The sequence below is a fragment of the Halichoeres trimaculatus genome, unplaced genomic scaffold, assembly GCF_033239565.1.
Source record: "Halichoeres trimaculatus isolate MK-OKI-2021-1 unplaced genomic scaffold, fHalTri1.1 fHalTri1_scaffold_28, whole genome shotgun sequence".
Lineage (NCBI taxonomy): Eukaryota > Metazoa > Chordata > Actinopteri > Labriformes > Labridae > Halichoeres > Halichoeres trimaculatus.
In genome coordinates, this window is record NW_027437206.1 from 695,223 (window position 1) to 716,149 (window position 20,927).

The 20,927-nt window shown below is 44.4% G+C and overlaps 1 protein-coding gene across 1 annotated transcript in view; it reads left to right on the forward strand.

Moving 5' to 3' along the window:
• The window catches only part of LOC141786433 (SLIT-ROBO Rho GTPase-activating protein 1-like), a gene marked incomplete at its 3' end in the record, with an annotated part of 131,811 nt that extends 117,862 nt beyond the window's left edge, over positions 1–13,949 (forward strand). Inside the window, exons 5-7 of the mRNA XM_074665077.1 lie at positions 11,146–11,325; positions 11,896–12,024; positions 13,883–13,949. Coding sequence (XP_074521178.1) covers positions 11,146–11,325; positions 11,896–12,024; positions 13,883–13,949 — 376 coding nt within the window. The remainder of the gene's footprint in view (positions 1–11,145; positions 11,326–11,895; positions 12,025–13,882) is intronic.
• Between the last annotated feature and the right edge of the window lie 6,978 nt (positions 13,950–20,927).

Consider the following 20,927-nt stretch of genomic DNA (forward strand, 5'->3'; position numbering starts at 1 on the left):
AAGAAGAAGAAAAAGAACCGGAAGAGGATTAATAAAGTAGAAGAACAATATGTTGAAATGCTGAATCAGCATTTCAACATAATCAGTCAAAGAGACACAGCAAGAGGTGATGGGAACTCCTTCAACCCAAGTAAAGCCCGTGCAAGACATAGCTCTATAGAGCATCTTACAGAGACAGAACGACATCACTTTCCCTCTTGTCACCCAACAGCATTGTTTTTCTCTACTGCAAAAGGATGTTAAGGTCTTTGAGGGGGATCCAGTTGAATACAGATCCTTTTTACGAGCTTTGGAGCATGTTATAGAAACAAAAACACTCTGTGGAAAACAAAGGTTGTATTATTTAGAGCAGTGCACCAGGGGGCAGTGTAGAGAACTTGTAAGAACCTGCATGTACATGGATCCAGATAGGGGCTATGTTAAAGCTTAGGAACTTCTCCATGAAAACTACGGCGATGAGTTCAAGAATGCCAGTGTATATATAGAAAAGGCCCTGTCATGCGGTCCCATTAAACCTGAAGACTCTAAAACTTTAGAGACCTTTGCTCTGTATCTAAGGGAGGGCTGCAACGGGATGGAAAAAATCACATTGAAGAATATTTTCAGTGAGAGAGGTTGGCTGGTTTGGGTGGATAATTCAAAACTCAATGGTGTGTCGGTAAGGACAGAGGAGCATAGTCAGGAATCCAGTTTCAAGGTTTATTCACAATGTTTGAGCTGTTGTCTGACAAAGAAACAGAGTAAAAAAGGTATTAGACCAAACAAATGCCTATCAAAACATTAATCTTCAACTTAGGTAGTATTACTCTAACATGCAACATAAATACTAATACATAACTGAAATAATGAATAAAGCCAAACTAGTCACAGCAGAATCAAAACTCACTTCGCATCTAACAGTCAAACATTCCAGGAATCTCCACAGTCCTTTGTCCTTCTCTGTCTGGTGGTGAAAGGAAGATTGCAGGTAAGGGGAGGGATTTATAGCCTCCTGGTGCCACACACCAGGAAATGGGAAGTGTGGGTGTGGCTGCAGTTTTCCTCTCCTGGTGGGTAAAGGGATAGTCTGGGGATTTTCTACAGCCACCCCTCAATTGTGTGCAACACATTTGACATCCAAGAAAATCTTCAGGGGTTATGCTGAGGTTCCAGATCATCCTTGGTCTCTGAGAGGGAAATCAATCGAGACACAGGCCGTACACAAGGTTCTCCTTTTATCAGGATCTCCGCCACTCTTACTCTTTTATCTGAGCCTGTAAAAACTTTTTGCACTTTCCCAATTGGCCATGATGCACGGGGAAGACTTGGATCAACAACCATAACCATGGCATTCACAGGGAGGTTTGGGTTTTCCATTCTCCATTTTTGTCTTGATTGGAGGGTCGGGAGGTAATGTTTAATGAAACTTGCCCAGAACTGGTCTGCAAGCACCTGACTGTGACGCCATCTCCTGGTACCCAGTAGGTCAGAATGGGTGTAGAGGACTTGGGGAAGAGCTGCCTCCTGCCGCCCCATAAGCAGCAGATTTGGAGTAACTGGATCTGGGTCTGATATGTGAGATGATACATATCCAAGGGGTTTTGAGTTTAAGATCTCCTCCACTTCAATCAACACTGTGTTCAAAACCTCTTCTGTGACAGTTTGATTGCCCAAGATAACTCGCAGTGCAGATTTGATGGCTCTCACCTCCCTTTCCCAAGTTCCACCAAAGTGTGGAGCATGCGGGGGGTTTCTCAGGAAGCGAACTTTGCTTTTTTCCAGTTGTGCCTGAAGGGCAGGGGTCAACTGATCAAAGGTCTTTTGTAACTCTCTCTCTCCTCCAATGAAGTTAGTGCCTTGATCCGAAATTACCTCAAAGGGGGTTCCACGCCGAGCTACAAAACGTCGGAAAGACATGAGGAAGCTGTCTGTGTCAAGGCTGGTCAGAAGCTCTATATGGAGGCAGCGTGTGGTTAGGCATTTAAAAAGTATCCCCCATCTTTTTTCATGACGGCGGCCTACTTTAATGGTGAAAGGGCCGAAACAGTCCATACCTGTGGACCAAAAAGGAGGCTTGAATAGGCGCAGACGAGATGGTGGTAGGTCAGCCATACGAGGAATCAGTGGTTTGGCTTTCCATTTCTTGCAATCAAGACATGAGTGTTGGTGTTTCCTGACAGCTTGTCTCCCTCGCAGAATCCAGTAGTTCCTGCAGACGCTGGAAAACACTCTCTCAGGACCCGGATGATGCAACTTGTGATCATAGTCTTTGATGAGTAGTTGGGTAATGTGACTCTCTGGACTTAAGACCACTGGGTGGATATTGTTGTAGTCAAGGTTGTCACTATTCCTCAGCCTTCCACCAACACAGATCAGGTTTGTGGCGTGATCAAACTCTGGGGCCAGACAGTTGAGACGACTTTGAGGGGAAACAGGGTTTCCAGCCTGCAGTAATGCATACTCCTCTGGAAAACTCTCCTGCTGTGCATGCTGAAAGAGGAAAGTTTCTACTTGGGCCCTTTCAGGGGGTTGGGAACCTGGATCTGTGGATGAGATGAGGTGCTGAGATGTGTCATTAACTAAATCCTCCCAGCACTGGTACTGGTAGATGTTTAAAGGAATGCTACTTGGCATTACATGAGTCATTCCACAGAAAGCTGATCTTCGAAGCTCTGTTGCTGCAGTGGAAGAAGACAGAGATGGACTTAAGGGCCACTGATCAGGAGGTAAACGTAGAAAGGAAGGTCCCTGATTCCATCTGTGAGGTGTGGAGAGTTCTTCAAGGGATTTTCCTCTTGTGATGTCATCAGCTGGATTGTGAGCAGAGTCAACATACCTCCAGTCCGAGGAACATGTATAGTCCAGAATCTCATTTACCCTGTGGGCAACAAATATCTTGAACTGACAAGAGTCTGATTGAAGCCAGGCAAGAACAGTCGTGGAGTCTGTCCACATCACTAGACGTTGAAGGGGAAGAGTTAGCTCTGTTTGCAACGTCTTTGCGAGTTGAGCTCCCGTAAGTGCAGCACACAGCTCTAAGCGGGGAATTGTAATCTGACGTCTTGGGGCCACTCTTGAACGTGCCATCACAAAGGAAACATGAATCTTTCCTTCTGAGTCCAGTGTTCTCAGATAGGCAACAGAACCATAAGCTGTCTCAGACGCATCACAAAATACATGCAGTTCCCTGGTCACAGAGGAATCTTTGTCATCAACAGTTCCATAACACCGGGGAAGTTTTATGCAGGCCAGATCTGGAAGTTCCTTCTCCCACGATGTCCAAGCTTTGATGAAAGCCTCAGGAAGGCATGGGTCATCCCATTCCCGCTTTTTTGACCACAGTTGCTGTAGAAGGACCTTTGCACGGATGGTGAAGGGGTTGATGAACCCCAGGGGGTCATACTGACAAGCCAATATCCTGTACACATTGCAGAGTGTGAGGGACTGGTATTCAACTGGTCTGTGTTTGTAGCCCAAGGTGTCTGAGGAACAGTACCACATTAGACCCAAAGTCCCTTCCCTTGGATCAGCACTGTCATGGTTAAGCCACAGCTCTGTGCTTTCAGATCGGGCCTCTTTTGGTAGATGCTCAATTACTGAAGGATCATTACTTATCCACTGCCTGATCTCAAAGCCACCAGAAGAAAGTAAGGCTCTGAGTCTGTCAAGGAGGGTTTTGGCCTGGTTTGCAGTTGGAAAACTCTGCAGTTGGAAAACTCTGCAGGCAGTTATCCACATAAAAGGATTGCACGACTGAAGCTAGGACATCTTCTCTGCCCACTTTGTTGTCTTTTACATGTCTCTGAAGGGCATATGTAGCACAACAAGGGCTGCATGTTGTTCCAAACGGCAGAACTTGCCACTCATAAACCCTGGGAGGTTCTTCCCGCTGCATATCTCGCCATAGGAAACGAAGGAGTGGTCTGTCCTCAGCCAGCAATCTAACTTGGTGAAACATGGCTTTAATATCACCAGATATGGCAACTGAATGCTGTCGAAAGCGCAGAAGAACTCCCATTAAGGTTGGGCCTAGAACTGGACCTGGAAGAAGGTACTCATTTAGGATCTGCCCGTGGTATTGGAAGGAACAGTTAAACACCAGGCGGTTTTTCCCATTGTGCTCTACAAGATGGTGAGGTATGTACCATGACTCATTTGTGTTAGCCACATCCTGAGGGCTTAGCTTCTTCACATACCCAGCATCTAGCAACTTGTTTATTTCCTTGTTATAGATGTCTGCTTGTTCAGGATTCTTAGACAGTTTCCGTTCTGTACGTCTGAGGGTTGGTAAGACAGCCTCATTTGGAGCCAATAACTTAGGAGCACTCAACTTGCGTAGGAGGGGGGTAGCATAATGTTTAACTCCATTCACCTCCACTTGTATTGTTTGGCTCTCGAGACAAGCTAGGGCTTCATCGTCTTGCTTAGAACGGATAATGACCTTCTCGTTTTGGTAGGGGAGAACATCAACTTTCCACAGTCTTTCTACTGCCCCATAAAGGTCGGCATCTTGGGCTGGACAAGATATGAAATGGGACTGAACCTCTTCATTAGCCCCTTGAGAGGAAGAGCTTGAGGAGACAAGGTGGTCATCTGGAAGCATTGAAGGACCTTGCAGCGCCCAACCAAGACGTGTATGGACAGCTGCCGGGCCACCGCCTGGGCCCAAACAAACTTTTTCCACAGGACAGACAAGATGAGGATGATCTGAGCCAATTAGGAGTAAAGGTTGAACTTTATGGAATGCCTGGAGTGGTAAGCCATGAAGATGCTTGAATCTCTTCAAAACTTGTGCAGGATAAGACTGAGGGGCAAGGCTTAAAGTGTCAGCAGTGAAAGAATTCTGTATTATGAATTTCTTGTGAGGATTTGATGCAGGGGAAATGTTGAATGTGACAGAATTACCAGTGAGAGTCTCAGTCCCTTGCCGAACAGTTTTCAACTTAAGAGACTCAGCCGCACCAGTGAGCCCAAGGGATTTTGCTGCTGCTGCAAGGATCATAGTTCGGGCTGAACCATCATCCAAGATGGCGTATGTCTCCAGGTTTCTCCCTCTGTAACTCAGAAGAACTCTGACCACCTTTAGAAGCACCCGGGAACTGCAGCTAGAACGAATGAGACAGGAGGTGCTTCCCTCCTTTTGTGGCTGGTTTGCATCATGAAGAACTCCCAGATGTTTCCTATTACATTTTGGACAAGACTTCTTTAGGTCACAGTTTGAGGCTCTGTGTTTACGTGCACATCTCCAACAGCGGCCTTTCTCCTGAATCCACTTTATGACAGCATCCTTCGATAGCTGTCGGAAATCTGGACAGACACTTAGGTGGTGATCAGGGACATCACAGAAGGGGCAGGTCTGCACATTACGCCTGACAGGGGCTTCTACAAGTTTCTGAAAACGACTTGTCCCATGCAGTACAGTAGCCACTGGATCGCTGGACTTTACATAGCTTGACCTCAAAGGTTTTCTTTCCTCCATGTTCCCCTTACGAATGTCTCGTGTTTGCGTAGCCATAGCTTGGCACTCTGCTTCCTCCTCCAACCAGTTGGAGAAGTCAATAAGATTATATGGTACACCACGTCTTGTAGCACGGGTGAATCTAGCATAATTAGCAACATGGTCAGGAGGAAGCTTCCCAAGAAGGAGCTGAACATGAGAGGCACAAGCTAACTCTGAATCTCCTTCTCCATTTTCCAGAGACTGCAGCATGCCCACTAGAGCTCGAATCCGAATGGCAAAGTCACTGAAGCTTCTCGAGTCACCATGACGAACTGAGGGGAGGTTCTGAATGGCTGATATTCCCCTCAACACTAGCTGCTGGGGCTGTCCATATCTTTGCTGTAAGGCTAGCATTGCTCTGGTGTATGGGTGAGGGTGATGTGCATAAGCTAAGGCAAGATGACAGGCGGTTTCAAGCTTCAAGTGATCCAATAAGACATGATATTTAAATTGCTCACTCTCATCATGGGGGAGAAGAATAGTAAGCGCCATCTTTAGCATAGCAAACTGTCTGGGATCATCTCTGGTCAAGTATGGAAAAGAGGGGGCTGCAACATGAGACACTCGGTTTGACCTTGGTAATTGCTGTTGTGGGAACTGAGGAACAGACTGAGCAGTGGGATAATACCCAGTCAGGTTCTGATGTTGTGAGGAGTGAGGTCTATTCATAGCATTCAGTGATAGCTGCTGACTGTTCAATTCACCAGCAGGGTGCCCTTGAGGAAGAGGGTGAAAACTCACAGTTGGAGGATTCCCATAAGGAGCTTGTGAATATGGAGCATTAACAGATCCAACTGCTGAAGGCATGACAGTTTCTGCAGGTTGGGGCACCACAAGCTGCGAAGGTTGGTAGAGGAGAGCATGTACTGGGGCTGGCAGGGTAGGTGAAGGAAGTCCTGGGGATAAAGGAGCTATTGGAGCTGGTACTGGGTGTTCTGGCATATGGTGCTGTACAGCAGAGGCTATTATTGGTCTGCTGTGGGAATCAGCAAGGTTCAGTGAAGCTTGGAATGATATTGCGGATTCTTTAAAGGTTCAGGCCTTTGAAGAGGGAGCTGGGATGGCTCAAGATGAGAGGTACTAGTTGAAGGCCTTTCACATGATGGATGCAGGCCAACATGCCCAGATGAAGCCCCAGGGTATAGTCTTTTATTCCAGCTCCAGTCAACTTGTGTGGCTTGTGATGACTTGGGCCTAACAGTCTGTGGTATTAACTTTGGAGAACCAACAGGGGGAGGAAGAGAGAGAACACGGCTGGGTGCTGGTGGAGAAGGATGATTTAACTTGGGTTTATCCAGGGCGATGTTACACTCCATTAACTTATCATGCAGCTCTTTGACTATGGGGGGATGATACTGTTGTCCACATGCTTCTGGAGAGAGCTCAGTGCAGTTTGAGTCCGATGAAACTGATGAGCGAGCTGAGTAGGATGAATTCTCAAACTTCTCTCCTAAAGCCTGAACAGTTTTCCCAAGGTTCAAGATCAGACCTTTAAGCTCTGAAATGTCACTTTTCATTACTTCTAAATCTGTGCTGCCAGTTTCTCCCACCACATTTCCTTCTTTCTCAGTGGTAGAGGGTTGTAGGGAGGGTTCAGGATGAACGCAGGATGCTGAGCTTTCTGTAGCAGCAAAGCTTTTCCCAGCTGAAGAGGCTTGGGCCTGGTTAGCTTCCATGTGCTCTGGCTGTTGAGGGGTAGCAGGTTTAGCTCCTCGAGGCCTGCATGGTAGTGATATGTGGTAGTCTGCCAGACGAATGGGGGGTTCATGAATCCGTGTTGTTCGTCTCTGTGACTGTGTTCCATCCATTGAATTTATCTGATCCGGCTCGAAGGACCATGAAGAATATTTTCAGTGAGAGAGGTTGGCTGGTTTGGGGGGATAATTCAAAATGGGGGGATAATTGACCAGTGACCTGGTCAATTCATCGAACGTCATGTAAAGATCTTATCAGACCCTGTATATGGCAACATTCAAGACCAAAATGTCAATGCCCCCAAAGGTAATAAAGCTACTTTGTTGCAAAGGTTAAAACCAACCAGCAGCACCTTTGCCACCAGTATAGCAAACACTGAATGCAGATCCAAATCCCCTCAGTCGCAGGGCGGCCAAGTCCAGGCTCGGAACACACCTTTCTGTCTGTTCTGTTCAGGTGCACAAAAAACAGATGCATGTCTGCTCCTCAAAAGAAAACTACACAAAGAAAAGAATATTTTTTCAAAAGAAAGGGGAATCTGTTTTGGCTGTCTTGTACCAGGGCACATGAGTAGAGACTGCACCCGATTGTCATGTAAAGTGTGCAATCTACAACACCCAACTGTGCTTCACATAGGAAAAGAAAAAGCAATGTCAGCAGGTGAAAAACCGGAAGGCACAAAAAACATTGCAAAGATTTCTCTGAACCCATGTGGGCATATTGGGGCCGGTGAAAAAGAGTGTGTCCTATCTTTTGTGCCAGTTCAGGTAAAATCCAGCAAAAGGAATGAAATTGTACAAGCATATGCCTTCCTGGACCCCGGCAGCTCAGCCTCATTTTGCACAAACAAACTAATGCATCAGCTGAACATGACAGGAAAGAAAACAAATGTTCTTCTATGCACCATGGGTCAAGAAAAGACTGTGAGTAGTCATATAGTCAAAGGCTTGGAGATGAGTGAGCTACATGGCAACACATTCACAGCCCCTCCGGAGTTGTGCATCCAAAAAACCATGCCTGTTTCAAAAATAACATCCCCAACCAAAAAGATCAAGCCAAGTGGTCATATCTCAAAGACATCAAACTATCAGCCATAGATGCAGACATCACAGCTTACTGATCGGCACTAATGCACCCAAAGTAATGGAGCCATTGCAGGTCATTAACAGCCAGAGAGAAGGCCCATACGCAGTGAGGACTTTACATGGTTGGGTAGTCAACGGCCCACTAAGAGGAGGTACACATGACAAAAGCTCATCCCCAGTCTCTGTCAACAGGATCTCAGTGGTCGATCTTCATGAGTTGCTGGTCACACAGTACAACACAGAGTTCAATGAAAAATCCTATGAAGAAACAAAGGAAATTTCATGTGGAGACAAGCAGTTTATGGAAATTGTAAAAGACTCAGATAACATTGTGGATGGACACTACAGTCTGAGATTGCCATTCAGGAAAACTGATGTTTCACTGTCCGACAGTTGGCATGTTGCTGAGCAACGTCTTTCCAGCTTAAAAAAAAAGTTCTCAAAGAATGCATCATTTCGTGAGGAGTATGCAAACTCCCTCAATAATGTCAACAATAAAGACTATGCTGAAGAAGTGCCACAAGGGCAGCTAAAACAAACCAGTACTCACTGGACATTTTCATTTTCAAGTGCTTTCCATTTTCATTCTCCAGAACCAATCTTGTATATATACCTCACTCCTGTATAAATATGTAAATGGTAATATTTGTTTTTCTACTTTTCTACTTCTTGTATTCATTATATTTCTTCAAATTTTTAATCTTATATTCTATTATCATTATTCTATTTTCGTTGTATTGCATTACTGCACTTTTTTGTGAGCTGCTGTGGCAAAAAAAAATTCCCCCAAGGGGGATCAATAAAGAATATTCTATTCTATTCTATTCTCTAACCACATTGGGTGGACAGAGCATTGATCTGGAAGATTTGGAGAAGGCAGAGAACGCAATCATCAGCCTAACCCAAAAACAGTGCTTTTCAGAGGAAATTACTGCACTGCAGATGAAAGCAAGTGTCAAGGGGACAAGTAACCGCTACAAACTTCATCCAGTGTTAAAAGCTGGCGTGCTCAGAGTGGGGGGACGCCTGAGAAGGGCAGCTATGTCAGAAGAACTAAAGTTCCCTGTCATACTCCCTAAGAATTCACACATTTCCACCCTCATTCTGAGGGATTTCCATCAGAGGACTGGGCATGGAGGGCGCAACCACATTCTCTCAGAGCTTCAAAGAGGTATTGGATAATCAGAGCCAACTCTGCAGCAAGAAAAACAATAGCTGAATGTGAACCAGCACAGGATCAAAGGGGCTTTGCTTCAAAAAGGCGAACAGTGGAGTTTTACCCCACCCCCCACTTTCTTCTGATGAACATCTACTTCAGGTTGATGAATAACAACATCATGATACAGATCAGTCAAAAGTTAAGCTTTGGCAGGTCTGTCCTCAAGAGAAGAAAACTACTTTAAATGATTGGAAGCTCTGATGCATTCAGGGAGGTCAGGAAATCTAAACGCTATTTATCTTCAGTGTCTCAGCATCAACATATCAGTGTTCCAGTGTAAATCTTTGATCTGGTCACATCTAATTAGCAGTCTACCTCCCTCTTATTAACCCATACCCAAACCCAAATCCTCCTCCTTCCCTGTCAAACAGAGGGCAGTGAAGGAAGCATGTTTGATTCGGCTGCAGTAATTAGTGGCTGCTGCAGTGGTGTGAGCGTCTTTCATAAAAACTTTGGAGAGGAGATGTTTTTGGGTTGTGGTTCAGGAAGAGATGAACCACCTGCTGAGGGACGGGTTGAATCCATTTATGAGGGAGAAGTGGAGCAAGAGGAAGTAGAGCTTAATTGTGGGTTGTAAAAGGTTAGCAATGACCTCTGACCTACAGGGACTGACTCTCATTGAGATCCATAATGCTTGCTGAGGAAGGTACCCTCTATAAGTCAGAGATGTGTCCAAATCCCAGGTGTCCTGACCTGAAAAAAAGACCCATGAGAATGTTGGTTGGAATTCACCCTTGATTTATTACATGTTGGTGAATTAAATTTTGCTAAAAGGCAGGAAATAAAGTTTGATCTGTTTAAAACATGCAGTGAACATGCCCCTGGGCCCCCACAGGAAATGTTCCTGGTTAAGACTTAAAGGGCAACTCCGTTTTTTTGACACCTGGACCTTATTTATAGGTGTGTGCATGCTCATATACTCACTCAGACAAACATTGTGCAGCTTGGAGTCCTTCAGAAGTTATTTAGATCCAACCGATTTTAGCCGCACTTAGTGGGGGCCACGGCAAGGGAGCTTCAGCACAGGACATAATCTCTGCAAAATTGCTCATTTCATCCATCGCCAGTGTTATCATAAAGTCAGCTCGTCTACCGTCTTCAGACCAGGACTTTGAGTTTGACGGTTGTCCTTACCGGTTTGAGCCTGAGTACACGGACGAGGAGCTCCATGAAAGAAGGATGCAGAGGGAGAGAGACGAAGAGCTGGCTCGAGAACAACAAACAGGAGCACGTCCACGACTCAATACCAACTGGTGGTGCGCTTGTGGACAGTGTTCGCCTATGGCAACAGAAGAGGAGTGTGTTTGTGATAACGATGGATGAAAAAATACAGCCGAAATGAGAGATTTTGCAAAGATTATGTCCCGCGCTGAAGCTCCCTTGCCGTGGCCCCCGCTAAGTGCGGCTAAAATCAGCTGGATCTAAATAACTTCTGAAGGACTCCGAGCTGCACGATGTTTGTCTGAATGAGTATATGAGCATGCACACACCTATAAATAAGGTCCAGGTGTCAAAAAAACGGAGTTGCCCTTTAACCTCATAAAACGAGTTGTTTAGGAACATTTTATACCTACAGATGGCGCTGTGGATGCAGCTGTTTAATTCTGTGTCATTTAAGTGCTGATAAGAGTCTCCTCAGCACATTATCACTTCTCTTCTGTCTCCAGGCTATGAAGACGTACCACATGTACCACTCAGAGAGCATCAGTGCAGAGGGCAAGCTGAAGGAGGCTGAGAAGCAGGAGGAGAAGCAGATCAGCCGAGCAGATCCAGTCTTTAGTATCCGAATGGAGGACAAATACCAGCGACGCAGCTCTGTGAAGAAGATTGAGAAGATAAAAGAGAAGGTAGAGCAGCAGGAGTTTAAAATCCTCAGACATTTGAATATAGTTTATGGCGTTAAGGTGTAAGTCTTTCAGAGGTTCTGTCTGTAGTTCAAAAAAGAAAACATCACAACACAGCACAGAAGAGCGGGCTATTTATTCCCAGAAGAAGCCTGATTTTTTTTTGTAAATCTGTCACAAAAGACTTTAGCAGCCTTTCTTAACTCCCCTTCTTCCTAGAATGCATTTGAATGTTAAAATTTGGCTGCTCTGAAGGCATCTGAGTCAGATCCCGACGGCCTGTGGATGGAGAGAGAAAAAGACACGTATCTCAGACTTGGTTGAAGCCAAGGACACAGCTGTTTTTAGTTCATCTAGTTTCTTGCTCTTGTTTCTGTTCTGCTGTCTTAAACAGAAGTTAAGTTATTTAGCTATTAGTGTTCTGTTTTGTGTGTAATCCAGTCTCAGCTAGTCGACTCAGAAACATAAAAGTACAATCAGAAAAAGCAATCTTTGACCTATTGAAGCCTCCCCCCTCCTTTTTCCACTCTGTTGTCTGTTTTATTTCATCCTCGTCTCGTATTCTCTCATCAGCGTCAAGCCAAGTACTTGGAGAACAAGCTGAAGTCAATCAAAGCCAGGAACGAGTACCTGCTGACTTTGGAAGCATCAAACTCCTCTGTGTTCAAATACTACATCCATGACCTCTCCGACTTGATAGATGTAAGTACCAAACTAGACATGTTCACACTAGTTTATGTGTGTAGTCTGCTCTGACTGTGTGTCCGTGTGTGTGTGTGTGTGTGTGTGTGTGTGTGTGTGTGTGTGTGTGTGTGTGTGTGTGTGTGTGTGTGTGTGTGTGTGTGTGTGTGTGTGAGTGTGAGTGTGTGTGTGAGTGTGAGTGTGAGTGTGCGTGTGCGTGTGCACGTGCGCGCGTGTGTGTGTGTGTGTGTGTACTCTGTTTTCCCTATCCTCATACTGAAAAATGTTTGCACAGAGCATGCATAAATTGAAGTGGACTTCTTGATGACAGGCAGAAATAAAACACAAGATGAAGTGATACAGTCTGTGGCTCCACTTCTATATACCAGGTGTTATGAAGCTGCGTATGAGCTGTTCCTTTAACCCTGTGCTTCAGGTCTGTTATTTTCATCAACAATGATGACGATGAAATTATTTCATCAACGCCCTTTTTATTTCATGACAATAACGAGACGGTGGCGAGTTGAACATAGCTCTTTGATGACTGATAAATGATTTTACATATGTGAGTTTTCGTTGATGAAACTAGACTGGAGGAAAATGTTAGTGGGTGGTCAGCCTGTTGTTCAGAATGAATGGCATTTCTGACTGTTGTGTGCAATCTGTCTGCCATAAGCAGAAATGTATCAGCTGCTGCATCCCATCCTTGTTTCGTCACACCCACTACCTAGTATGCAGTGCACATCCTGCACAACACACCTGTGACCACACACACAGACCCCTCTTCAAACTACATCATCTTGAGGATGCATTTGTCCAACAGGAGTGGTGTTAAGCTCCATTCATTCAGACAAGTTATCATGTTATAAACACTAAATTAACTGTTACAGAGCCACAGGTGGAGCAAAGAGTGACCACGCTTAACTGGAGACTCTCAGCTGAACGTGTCAGAGATGGTTGGCTGACGGTTACCAGCTGACAGGGTCACACTTTATACTGAAAAACCAGCGATATTTGAGGCTGTGTAATTAAATGTGAGTGCTTTATCCAACCTCAGGTAAACAGGTTTTACCACAAATAAATAATGTTGCAAAAGACATATTGGGTTGATTTTAACTATACACTTGATTTCACTGTTGATAGAATAGAAGATAGGCTGGGGTGATAAATCAATCATATCGATTGATTCAAGTTTTTCTTTGTGGACAATTTATAAAGATGAAAAATTCCTTTTTTTTGCGCACATTTTATATCACAGAAAACACAGACTCCACGTGTGTGCAGCTTGATTAACAGCACACTGACAAAACAACATAAACTAGAATGTCATAAAAATGTTCTTGTGCGTCTTTGACACCCAGCACCCTGATGGACACACATTCCTTATGGTCTGTATCAACAGTCCAAAGAGTTTAATATGAACTAGACCTCTTGTCAGTAAACGCTCAAACCCCTTTCCTTCAATACTATGTTTTCTATCTGTCACTTTTAGGAAGTTTGTTAGGATCTTTGACTGAAACATTTACAAAGCTGGGACCCCTTTAGGTTCACCTGCAGATGAATAATGATGTGAGTGACACATGTAAAACCTGCTGCTCTTCAAAGATAGTACTCTGATCATTTTTAGATTTAGATAGTGAAGAAAAATACATCAGTTTTCCTCAGAATACCCCCACTCTACCTAAGAAAATGCCCTCTTTTTGGTGATATAAATAGATCTTGATTTGTAAAAATAGACTGCAGGGAGGGAGACGGGACGGCGATTAGCAACTGACTAGAGCGGCAACCCGTTGAAACAGACATGCTTGAGAAGTTGTTTGACTTTAACCTGGGGGGAGCTGAGCCCTGTCCTTCTCTGTAACTCCCTCTGTTCCACCAGCTGAACCTCCCGTTAGGCATAAAGCCATCCACTGATGAGCAGGGCAATGCAACATACCTGCAACGAGGTACGCTGACAATCAGGGGTGGGTCCAGACATTTTAGACTGGGGTGCCCCGGCCAAGGCACTGACTTATACAAGGAGTCAATGTGAATGCAAAAAATCGGCCTACTGTTAACTACAAAGTTAATTTGTTGAAACAGAAGAATAGCTGAAACGTCAATTCCAGGAGTGAAACAGACTTTACTTTTGTAAGTTTTTGATCAAATTAAAACGAAACTGGTTTTGGGTTGTCTCTGTCATTTATGCTTATGCCAAAGGATGTCAGTCCAGTGAGGTTCACCTCCTACAGCTTTAAGAGAAAAAGCTGCTCACTGTACCCCAGCCGTCCAGCTCTCCTCAGCAGCAGGCAAGCCTTATCTATCCAGCTGGGACCACAGGTGAATAGAAGTCTCTGTGCAGTCTGGAGTCTGAAGGCAAATTTCAACCAGATATCTATCAGTCCTTGTCCCCCTTCAGCCTCCTGGTAGTTTGAGGCATGGTCAGCTGCTTAATATACCTAATACTCTTCTGTATACATACGAGGCAGAACAACGTTGCTGAAATATTTTCTGCTCGGTAGTTTGTAGTGGGAGTCCAGCACGTTTATCAAATACTGAAACCTCTCCTTTCCGACAGTATATATCTGCACCATGTCTGTTGCGATATGATATGCGACTGCATTCGTAATTGCTATCCACCTCGGGTCTTTCTTGTCAGATGGAACACCATGTGAAAACGAGGCAGCAAGAGTTCGCTGCCTGCTACTTCTAGGGGGTGGTGGTGGAGTAGATCTCTCTTGTGCAGTCCTCTCTGCAACACACAGTTCATTTTCCCGCTCGTGGTTCTTCTGGAGATGTTGAAAGTTGCTTGTGCTTGAATCTTTCGTTGCAACTGATTTCATGCACAGTTTGCATCAGGGATATTTTTGGTCTGTGTCCGCCGTGTCGAAACCATACCATTCCACACTACAGATTTAGTTGACCCCGTTTTAGGAACTAAAACTTTGCTTCCCTGAGCAAAAGTAACTTCTCCGGCAGCAGCCATGCTTGTTGTTGTTACCAGATGCTGAGCGAAGGCAGGCACGTAGTACATAGTCATGAAAGGAAGTGACACGGGCCGGAGAAACTACGGTGGCTTGGAGACACCAAAAAGGGCGAGTTCATGTGAAAAGCCGAACTCGTTCAGGTACAATTTCAAAGTTTTTAACATCGTCTTAATCCAAAAAGTTGGTTACGATTTAAAATTGATTAATCGTGCAGCCGTACACTGAGCAGTACATTGTGACGCAAACAACCTGTTTCTGAATGCCTCTCCATCATGGAACAGTTTATGAAAAAGAACAGAAGCATTCAGTTTTCCTCACTTGGTTTCAGGGCGTCTGCTTTGTTTGGTTTGAAATCTTTTTTTTTCTTCATTATATTACTTAGTTTGAGACGAGTATGTAGCTCCAATCATACGCATGCACAAATCAAGGCAAAGGAGTGCAGCAGGTTTCTTTGTGGGAGGCGTATGTGTTGTGTACATGGCGAGAAGACAGAGTTAGAGGGTGTACCTGTGGTGTTGTGTCATTCTGCTGTCTGGGAGCATTTTAGATTCAGTGTGAGCTCTGATGACGGCAGTAAGAAAGTGGAGGGTAAAACTGCGTCCGAGTGTTGCCAACCTAGAGACTTGATCGCTACATTTAATGGATTTTCAGACCCCTGGCGAGTTTTTCCATAGACGACATCTCTTGTGACTTTTCTGGATTCTGGGAAATCTGACGTTACAGCATGTTTTGATCTCCTCAATGGTCAGCGTGTGCGAGTCCCTTCCCTATCCAAAACACAGGCAGACAGTCCTCCTCACTAGAGGTGGGCGATGCTGGGAATTTTGGTATTGATCCAATACCAAGTAAATACAGGGCCAGTATCGCAGATACTGATACAGATACTGATACAGATACTGATACAGATACAGATAGATGCCAATACAGATACCGATACTTTTTAATATTAAGGGTTGATGTATCATCAAGCTGTGGACCTTAAGGTGTTTTTGTGATTTTTTTCTTTTGATTATGTTTTTAAAACCTAGGACAGAATTTTGTCAAAGTTTGAAGGTGACTACATATTACTTCAGTGTCATTATAAACATTTATGTTCAGAAACAACACAACAGTAACATAACAAATTTTATAAAAAAACATTGTGTTGTGATTGTTTACATTTTTTTAAAGAAAATAAAGTGCAAAAAATAATTATTTTAAGGTAAAATAAGAAAATCTTTTTTAAGGTACAGAGTTAAAGACTACAATACAAAAATAAATAAATAAACAAAATGTTCCCCCATTATTGCACTAATTTTTTAAAGTAGTTAAGTGTAAAGAAATACTACCCCAGAACAAATGTTACAAAAAATTTTGAACTAACTCTGTGCCTGAGGCACTTGATGGTGCATCATCAAAAATCGGGTGGGGGGATGTGACACAGACATAGTCAAGTCTCCACTTTTATAAAGCTGCAGCAGTCAGTGCATGCAGGAGAAAAAAATTAAATTACAGTATGGACCTTTTTACACTGGTATCATTTGATATCAATACCAACGTTGGTATCGATATTATTAATATTTGTATTGATCTGCCCACCTCTATTCCTCACTCACAGTAGTCTCCTCCTGTTGCTCCAGAGCGGACAACTGCATTCACATGAATCACGCAAGTATGCGTCTCATTCTGTGGTCACCTCTGTTGTCCCCGGCCCAGATTAAGAAGGAGGGTTGTTTATTTAGACATAAAAAAAAACAAAAACAAAAATGGACGGAAGACAGTTAATTTGTAGTTGTAAACATATTATGATGTTGTGTTTTACCTGCTTTCTGTCTCTTCCATGTTATTTCTCTGCCCTACAGAGTCCATGGCAATTACATGCACATGGATTATTCTACAAACTATTGTGCGTTCGAGGCAACCCGCAGCTCGTATGTTTCCCAGTTGAAATCTCAGAGTTCTGACCTGAAAGCGTTCCAGGCAATTTACAACTTCAGTTTGAGTGCAAGGAATTCTGGGATATAAACAAACCAGCATGGCAGAAATTCTAAGATTTATGCTTGGTCATTTCAATTACCAAAAGAGCCTGCAAGTTCTTTATTTAAGTGAAACGGAGGAGGTAAAACAACGCATGAGGTATTTACTTTTATATTTCACGATTTATGTCATTATTTTAAAGTGTATTTTTGTTGATTAATGCACTGAACGCCAGAGTTGCCGCCAATGTGCAAAGTGTGAACATCAGACTAGAAGTTTACACTTGTAGCCCAGTGATGCTGTCTCTCTCTCTCTTCCTACCTCCCTCCCTCTATTTCGTTTTAGCGACACATTTGTCCACCGTCTCGGACACATAACAGATTATAGTACATAATTATGTGTGTGTGAATTGTGATTGCAACGTTCGAATATACTTTACATTGTTGTAAAGTCTATTTCTCACCGTGTGTGCGCAGCACCACCGCATCCATAGAGGCTGCCACATTGTTTTGGCACAGATGTGACGTCACAAGTCGTAACTCGAAGTACATCGATCAGGTACGAGTTCATGGGTCGTAAGTTATGAGTTAGACTGCCGTTCCAGGGCATTTTCACAAGTTACAGGTGAGAAATATACAAGTTATGGGTTGCCTCGAATGCACCATTAGACAGCAGCGTCATTAAGTGACTTTTAGTGAATTCTGGGACAGCCAATAGTGACTTTCCTTACTGAGGAGTTTGTAAGGTTACAAAATTGAATAGGACCCAAAAGCAGATGAAAGCAGGGAAGCAGTTGAGAGGTGGTTTTATTGGATCAGAAAAGGTAAGTCCAGGTGCAGGGCGCAGCAGTGAAGGGAGGTTTGGGCTGCTGGCAGGAGGAACGAGGAGTCACTGGAATAAGAGAAACAAGAGACAGGGGTTAATTCCACAGTTAATCTAACGCCACAAAAAATTCAAAAAGTTTAAGTTTAAGGTTTATTTTCGTTAGACCAAGAGAAAGCTTTTGACAGAGTGGATCACTGTATTTAAGGCATTAGATGCATTAGACAGGGTTGTCTCTTGTCTGGATTGTTATGTGCTCTGGCTATAGAGCCCCTCCTACAGCAGCTCAGGTAGGGTCTCACAGGATTAGCCTTAGCAGAGGGTCTAGATAGCAAAGTTAGTTTGTCAGCTTCCCTTACAATGTCTCAGTCCTAATTACAAGTCAAAGTGATATCAACCTTCTACAACAAAAACTAGCTCTGTACCATATATCTTTCAGGGTAAAAACTGGGAGAGCCTGTTTGGAAAAACCAGTAGAAACGGGTAGATTGTCTCGATTGAAATGGGGTAGCCCCAGTTGTCCTATAGGGGGAGGGCTTTGGTTGTGAATAACCTTGCAGCCTCAATGCTCCAGCACAGATTGACTGTTGTAGAACCTCCAGACTAACTGTTGAAGGAGATCCAGAGGATACTGGTGAATTTCTTTTGGGGCTGTTTTTGCTGGATCAGATCTACAGTTTTATTGTTGCCTGTGACAGAGGGAGGCCAGGGACTGGTGGACCTCTGCAGCTAAGTGATGGTCTTACGTCTGCAGACTGCACAGCAGGTCCTCTACCACAGGCAGCAAACATGGACTTTAACAGCGACCACTCTGCTCGGCAGAATGGACGGCCTAATCTATGACAAACACCTGTTTCTGCTGTATCTGACGGACGTGAATATCTCACAGACATCATCCTTCTACCAGTCAGTTTTGCATGCTTGGAGGACTGTTTTGATGTCCCAGAGAGACTGTTCTCAGTTCTGTGGTGAGTTTGGGGTGGAACCTCTGTTTCACAGCCCACTGGTAAAGATCAGGTCGTTGAACTCCGTATGTGTACAGGGAGCACTTACAGCAGCTGGACTGACTAAACTGTCAGAACTCCAGGCAGCAGGGCAGCGGAAGACTGCTACCAGGCTCAGCCAAGAGACTGGCATTAAGTCACTGTGCCTGCTGGAGAAACTGGAGGAGGAGGTAATGGGTGGACTACCAATTCTCTTTAGCGTGGCACTGGGAATGGAGACCGCTGAGAACAGGACAGCAAAACTGCCTAGGTTCCCACCTCTTTCCATCAGGGCTGCAGTGGAGGAGCAGGAGGAAGAGAATGGAGCTCTCTTGTCTTTTACAACACTCAAACTGTCAGACTTTTCTAAAGTCTCCATGAAGAGCTTATACTCAGTGGTGGTTAAAGTTCTCAATAGATCATCTTTGCTTGATGTCCAGGAGTTGAGGTGGGCTGGTGTGTTGGCAGCAGGGTCCTCTCCCAGGGGCAAGTGGTGGTCCCTGTACAAACCCCTCCATAGAGAAGCGCACTGCTGACCTGCAGTGGAAGGTGGTACATGGGGCCATGGTCACAAACAGACATGTGGCACACTTTGACACCAGAGCTGGAAGTCTGTGTGTTTTCTCCCGGGAAAACCCTCTGTCACCTTTGGTTACGGTGTCCCAGGTTAGCTTTTAGTTTTTCCTTGTTACAGAAGTGGATCGCAGGATTAGGACTAACTTTAGATGACCACTTGTTTGTTTTTGATCCTAAATGCTCAGTGGCACAATGCAGGACTGTCTGTCAGGTAAACTTCCTGCCAGGCCATGCTTAGGTGAGCATCTGGCTCACCAGGAGAAACAAAATGAAGGGAACAGGATTCACTGATGTTAAGTTGATGTTCAAGAGCTTAGTGGCTGTACCCATTAGAGTTAAAGTTTGTTTATCATTAAAAAATAGTTCAGTCAGGAACACTCTCATCATATATTAAACCATTTATTGCCAAATGGATACAGTTAGAATTGGGGTTAAAGCTCTGCTTTTCATAGTACTCCCTGGGTTAGCCGAGCAGCTTGCTCGAGCTTTCCAGGGAGTGCATAGCAAACCCCCCATATACATACAGATCAAATGAGTGCATACAGATCAATAAGATACACACATGAGGCTAAATAGGAGGAGGCTGGGGTGGAGGTGGGATGATTGTAACAGCAGCAGCTGAGCAACAATGAGGTAGCAGTAATAACTGAGAATAAAGACGTGATTTAAATACACCGACTTGTTGTTAGACACACGCTGTGATTGGTTGAGAGGGGTAGGTTAGAACATCAGTCTGTCAGCTGATCACAGCTGGGCGTATGACTTCTGTGACGGCCACAGGCCTTGGGATCAGGGTCTGCTGTCTTGCCTGCCTGCCTCTGTTTTCTTTTTCCAGGGCTTCCTGGTTTCCCTGCTCCTCCCCTCTCATCTGGGGATTGGATCCACCTGGTGGGAGCTTTTAAAAAATGTTTGAGTCCCACATGGGCTCTTTCTCTCCCTTCCTGGAAGGCTGGTGCCTGCCAGGCACCCACCTTTGGTTTGGTTTGGTTTGTTTTGGTTTGGTTTGGTTTGGTAATGCTAAGTTTAGATTCGGTTTCCTTTACACATAGTCTTAATAATCTGTTCACATTTCACTGCACCCAACACCCTCACCTCACTACTGATGCTGACTAAACCACAAGTTAGGTTTCTTGAGTTGCTCAATAAACTTATTTCTTTACTTAAAGCTATCACTGTGTTGACCTCCCTTATTTGTTATGCTTTACAACGAGCTGGGCATAACAAGTGGGGGCTCGTCCAGTTTTGAACCTTAAAGATTACCATTTTGGTTGGTGTTAAGGAGTCTAGCGAGGGTGGGAGGCCCACAGTGACGTTTATTCGGTAGTTTAGTTAAGCAGGGAGGGTTGAGACTTTTTTGTTCTCTAGTTTCTCTAGCTGTAAAGTCATTGTGCATTCAGGTAGACTATTGAGTTTGGGTTATGCAGTGCATGACAGTGGGGAGGATTGTGGCTGGGTAGCTGTGCTATTTTGCTGTCTGGCTGGAGCATTTAGTCTGTCCCCCAGATAGGCGGTAGCAGCAGCCATCTCACAAGGAGGGGTTGCTATTTTTTTGTTTTCAGGGCTGTTTGTTATTTTTGTGCGTTGTCCATGCGGGTAGCAGCAGTTGTCTCGGGAGCACCCC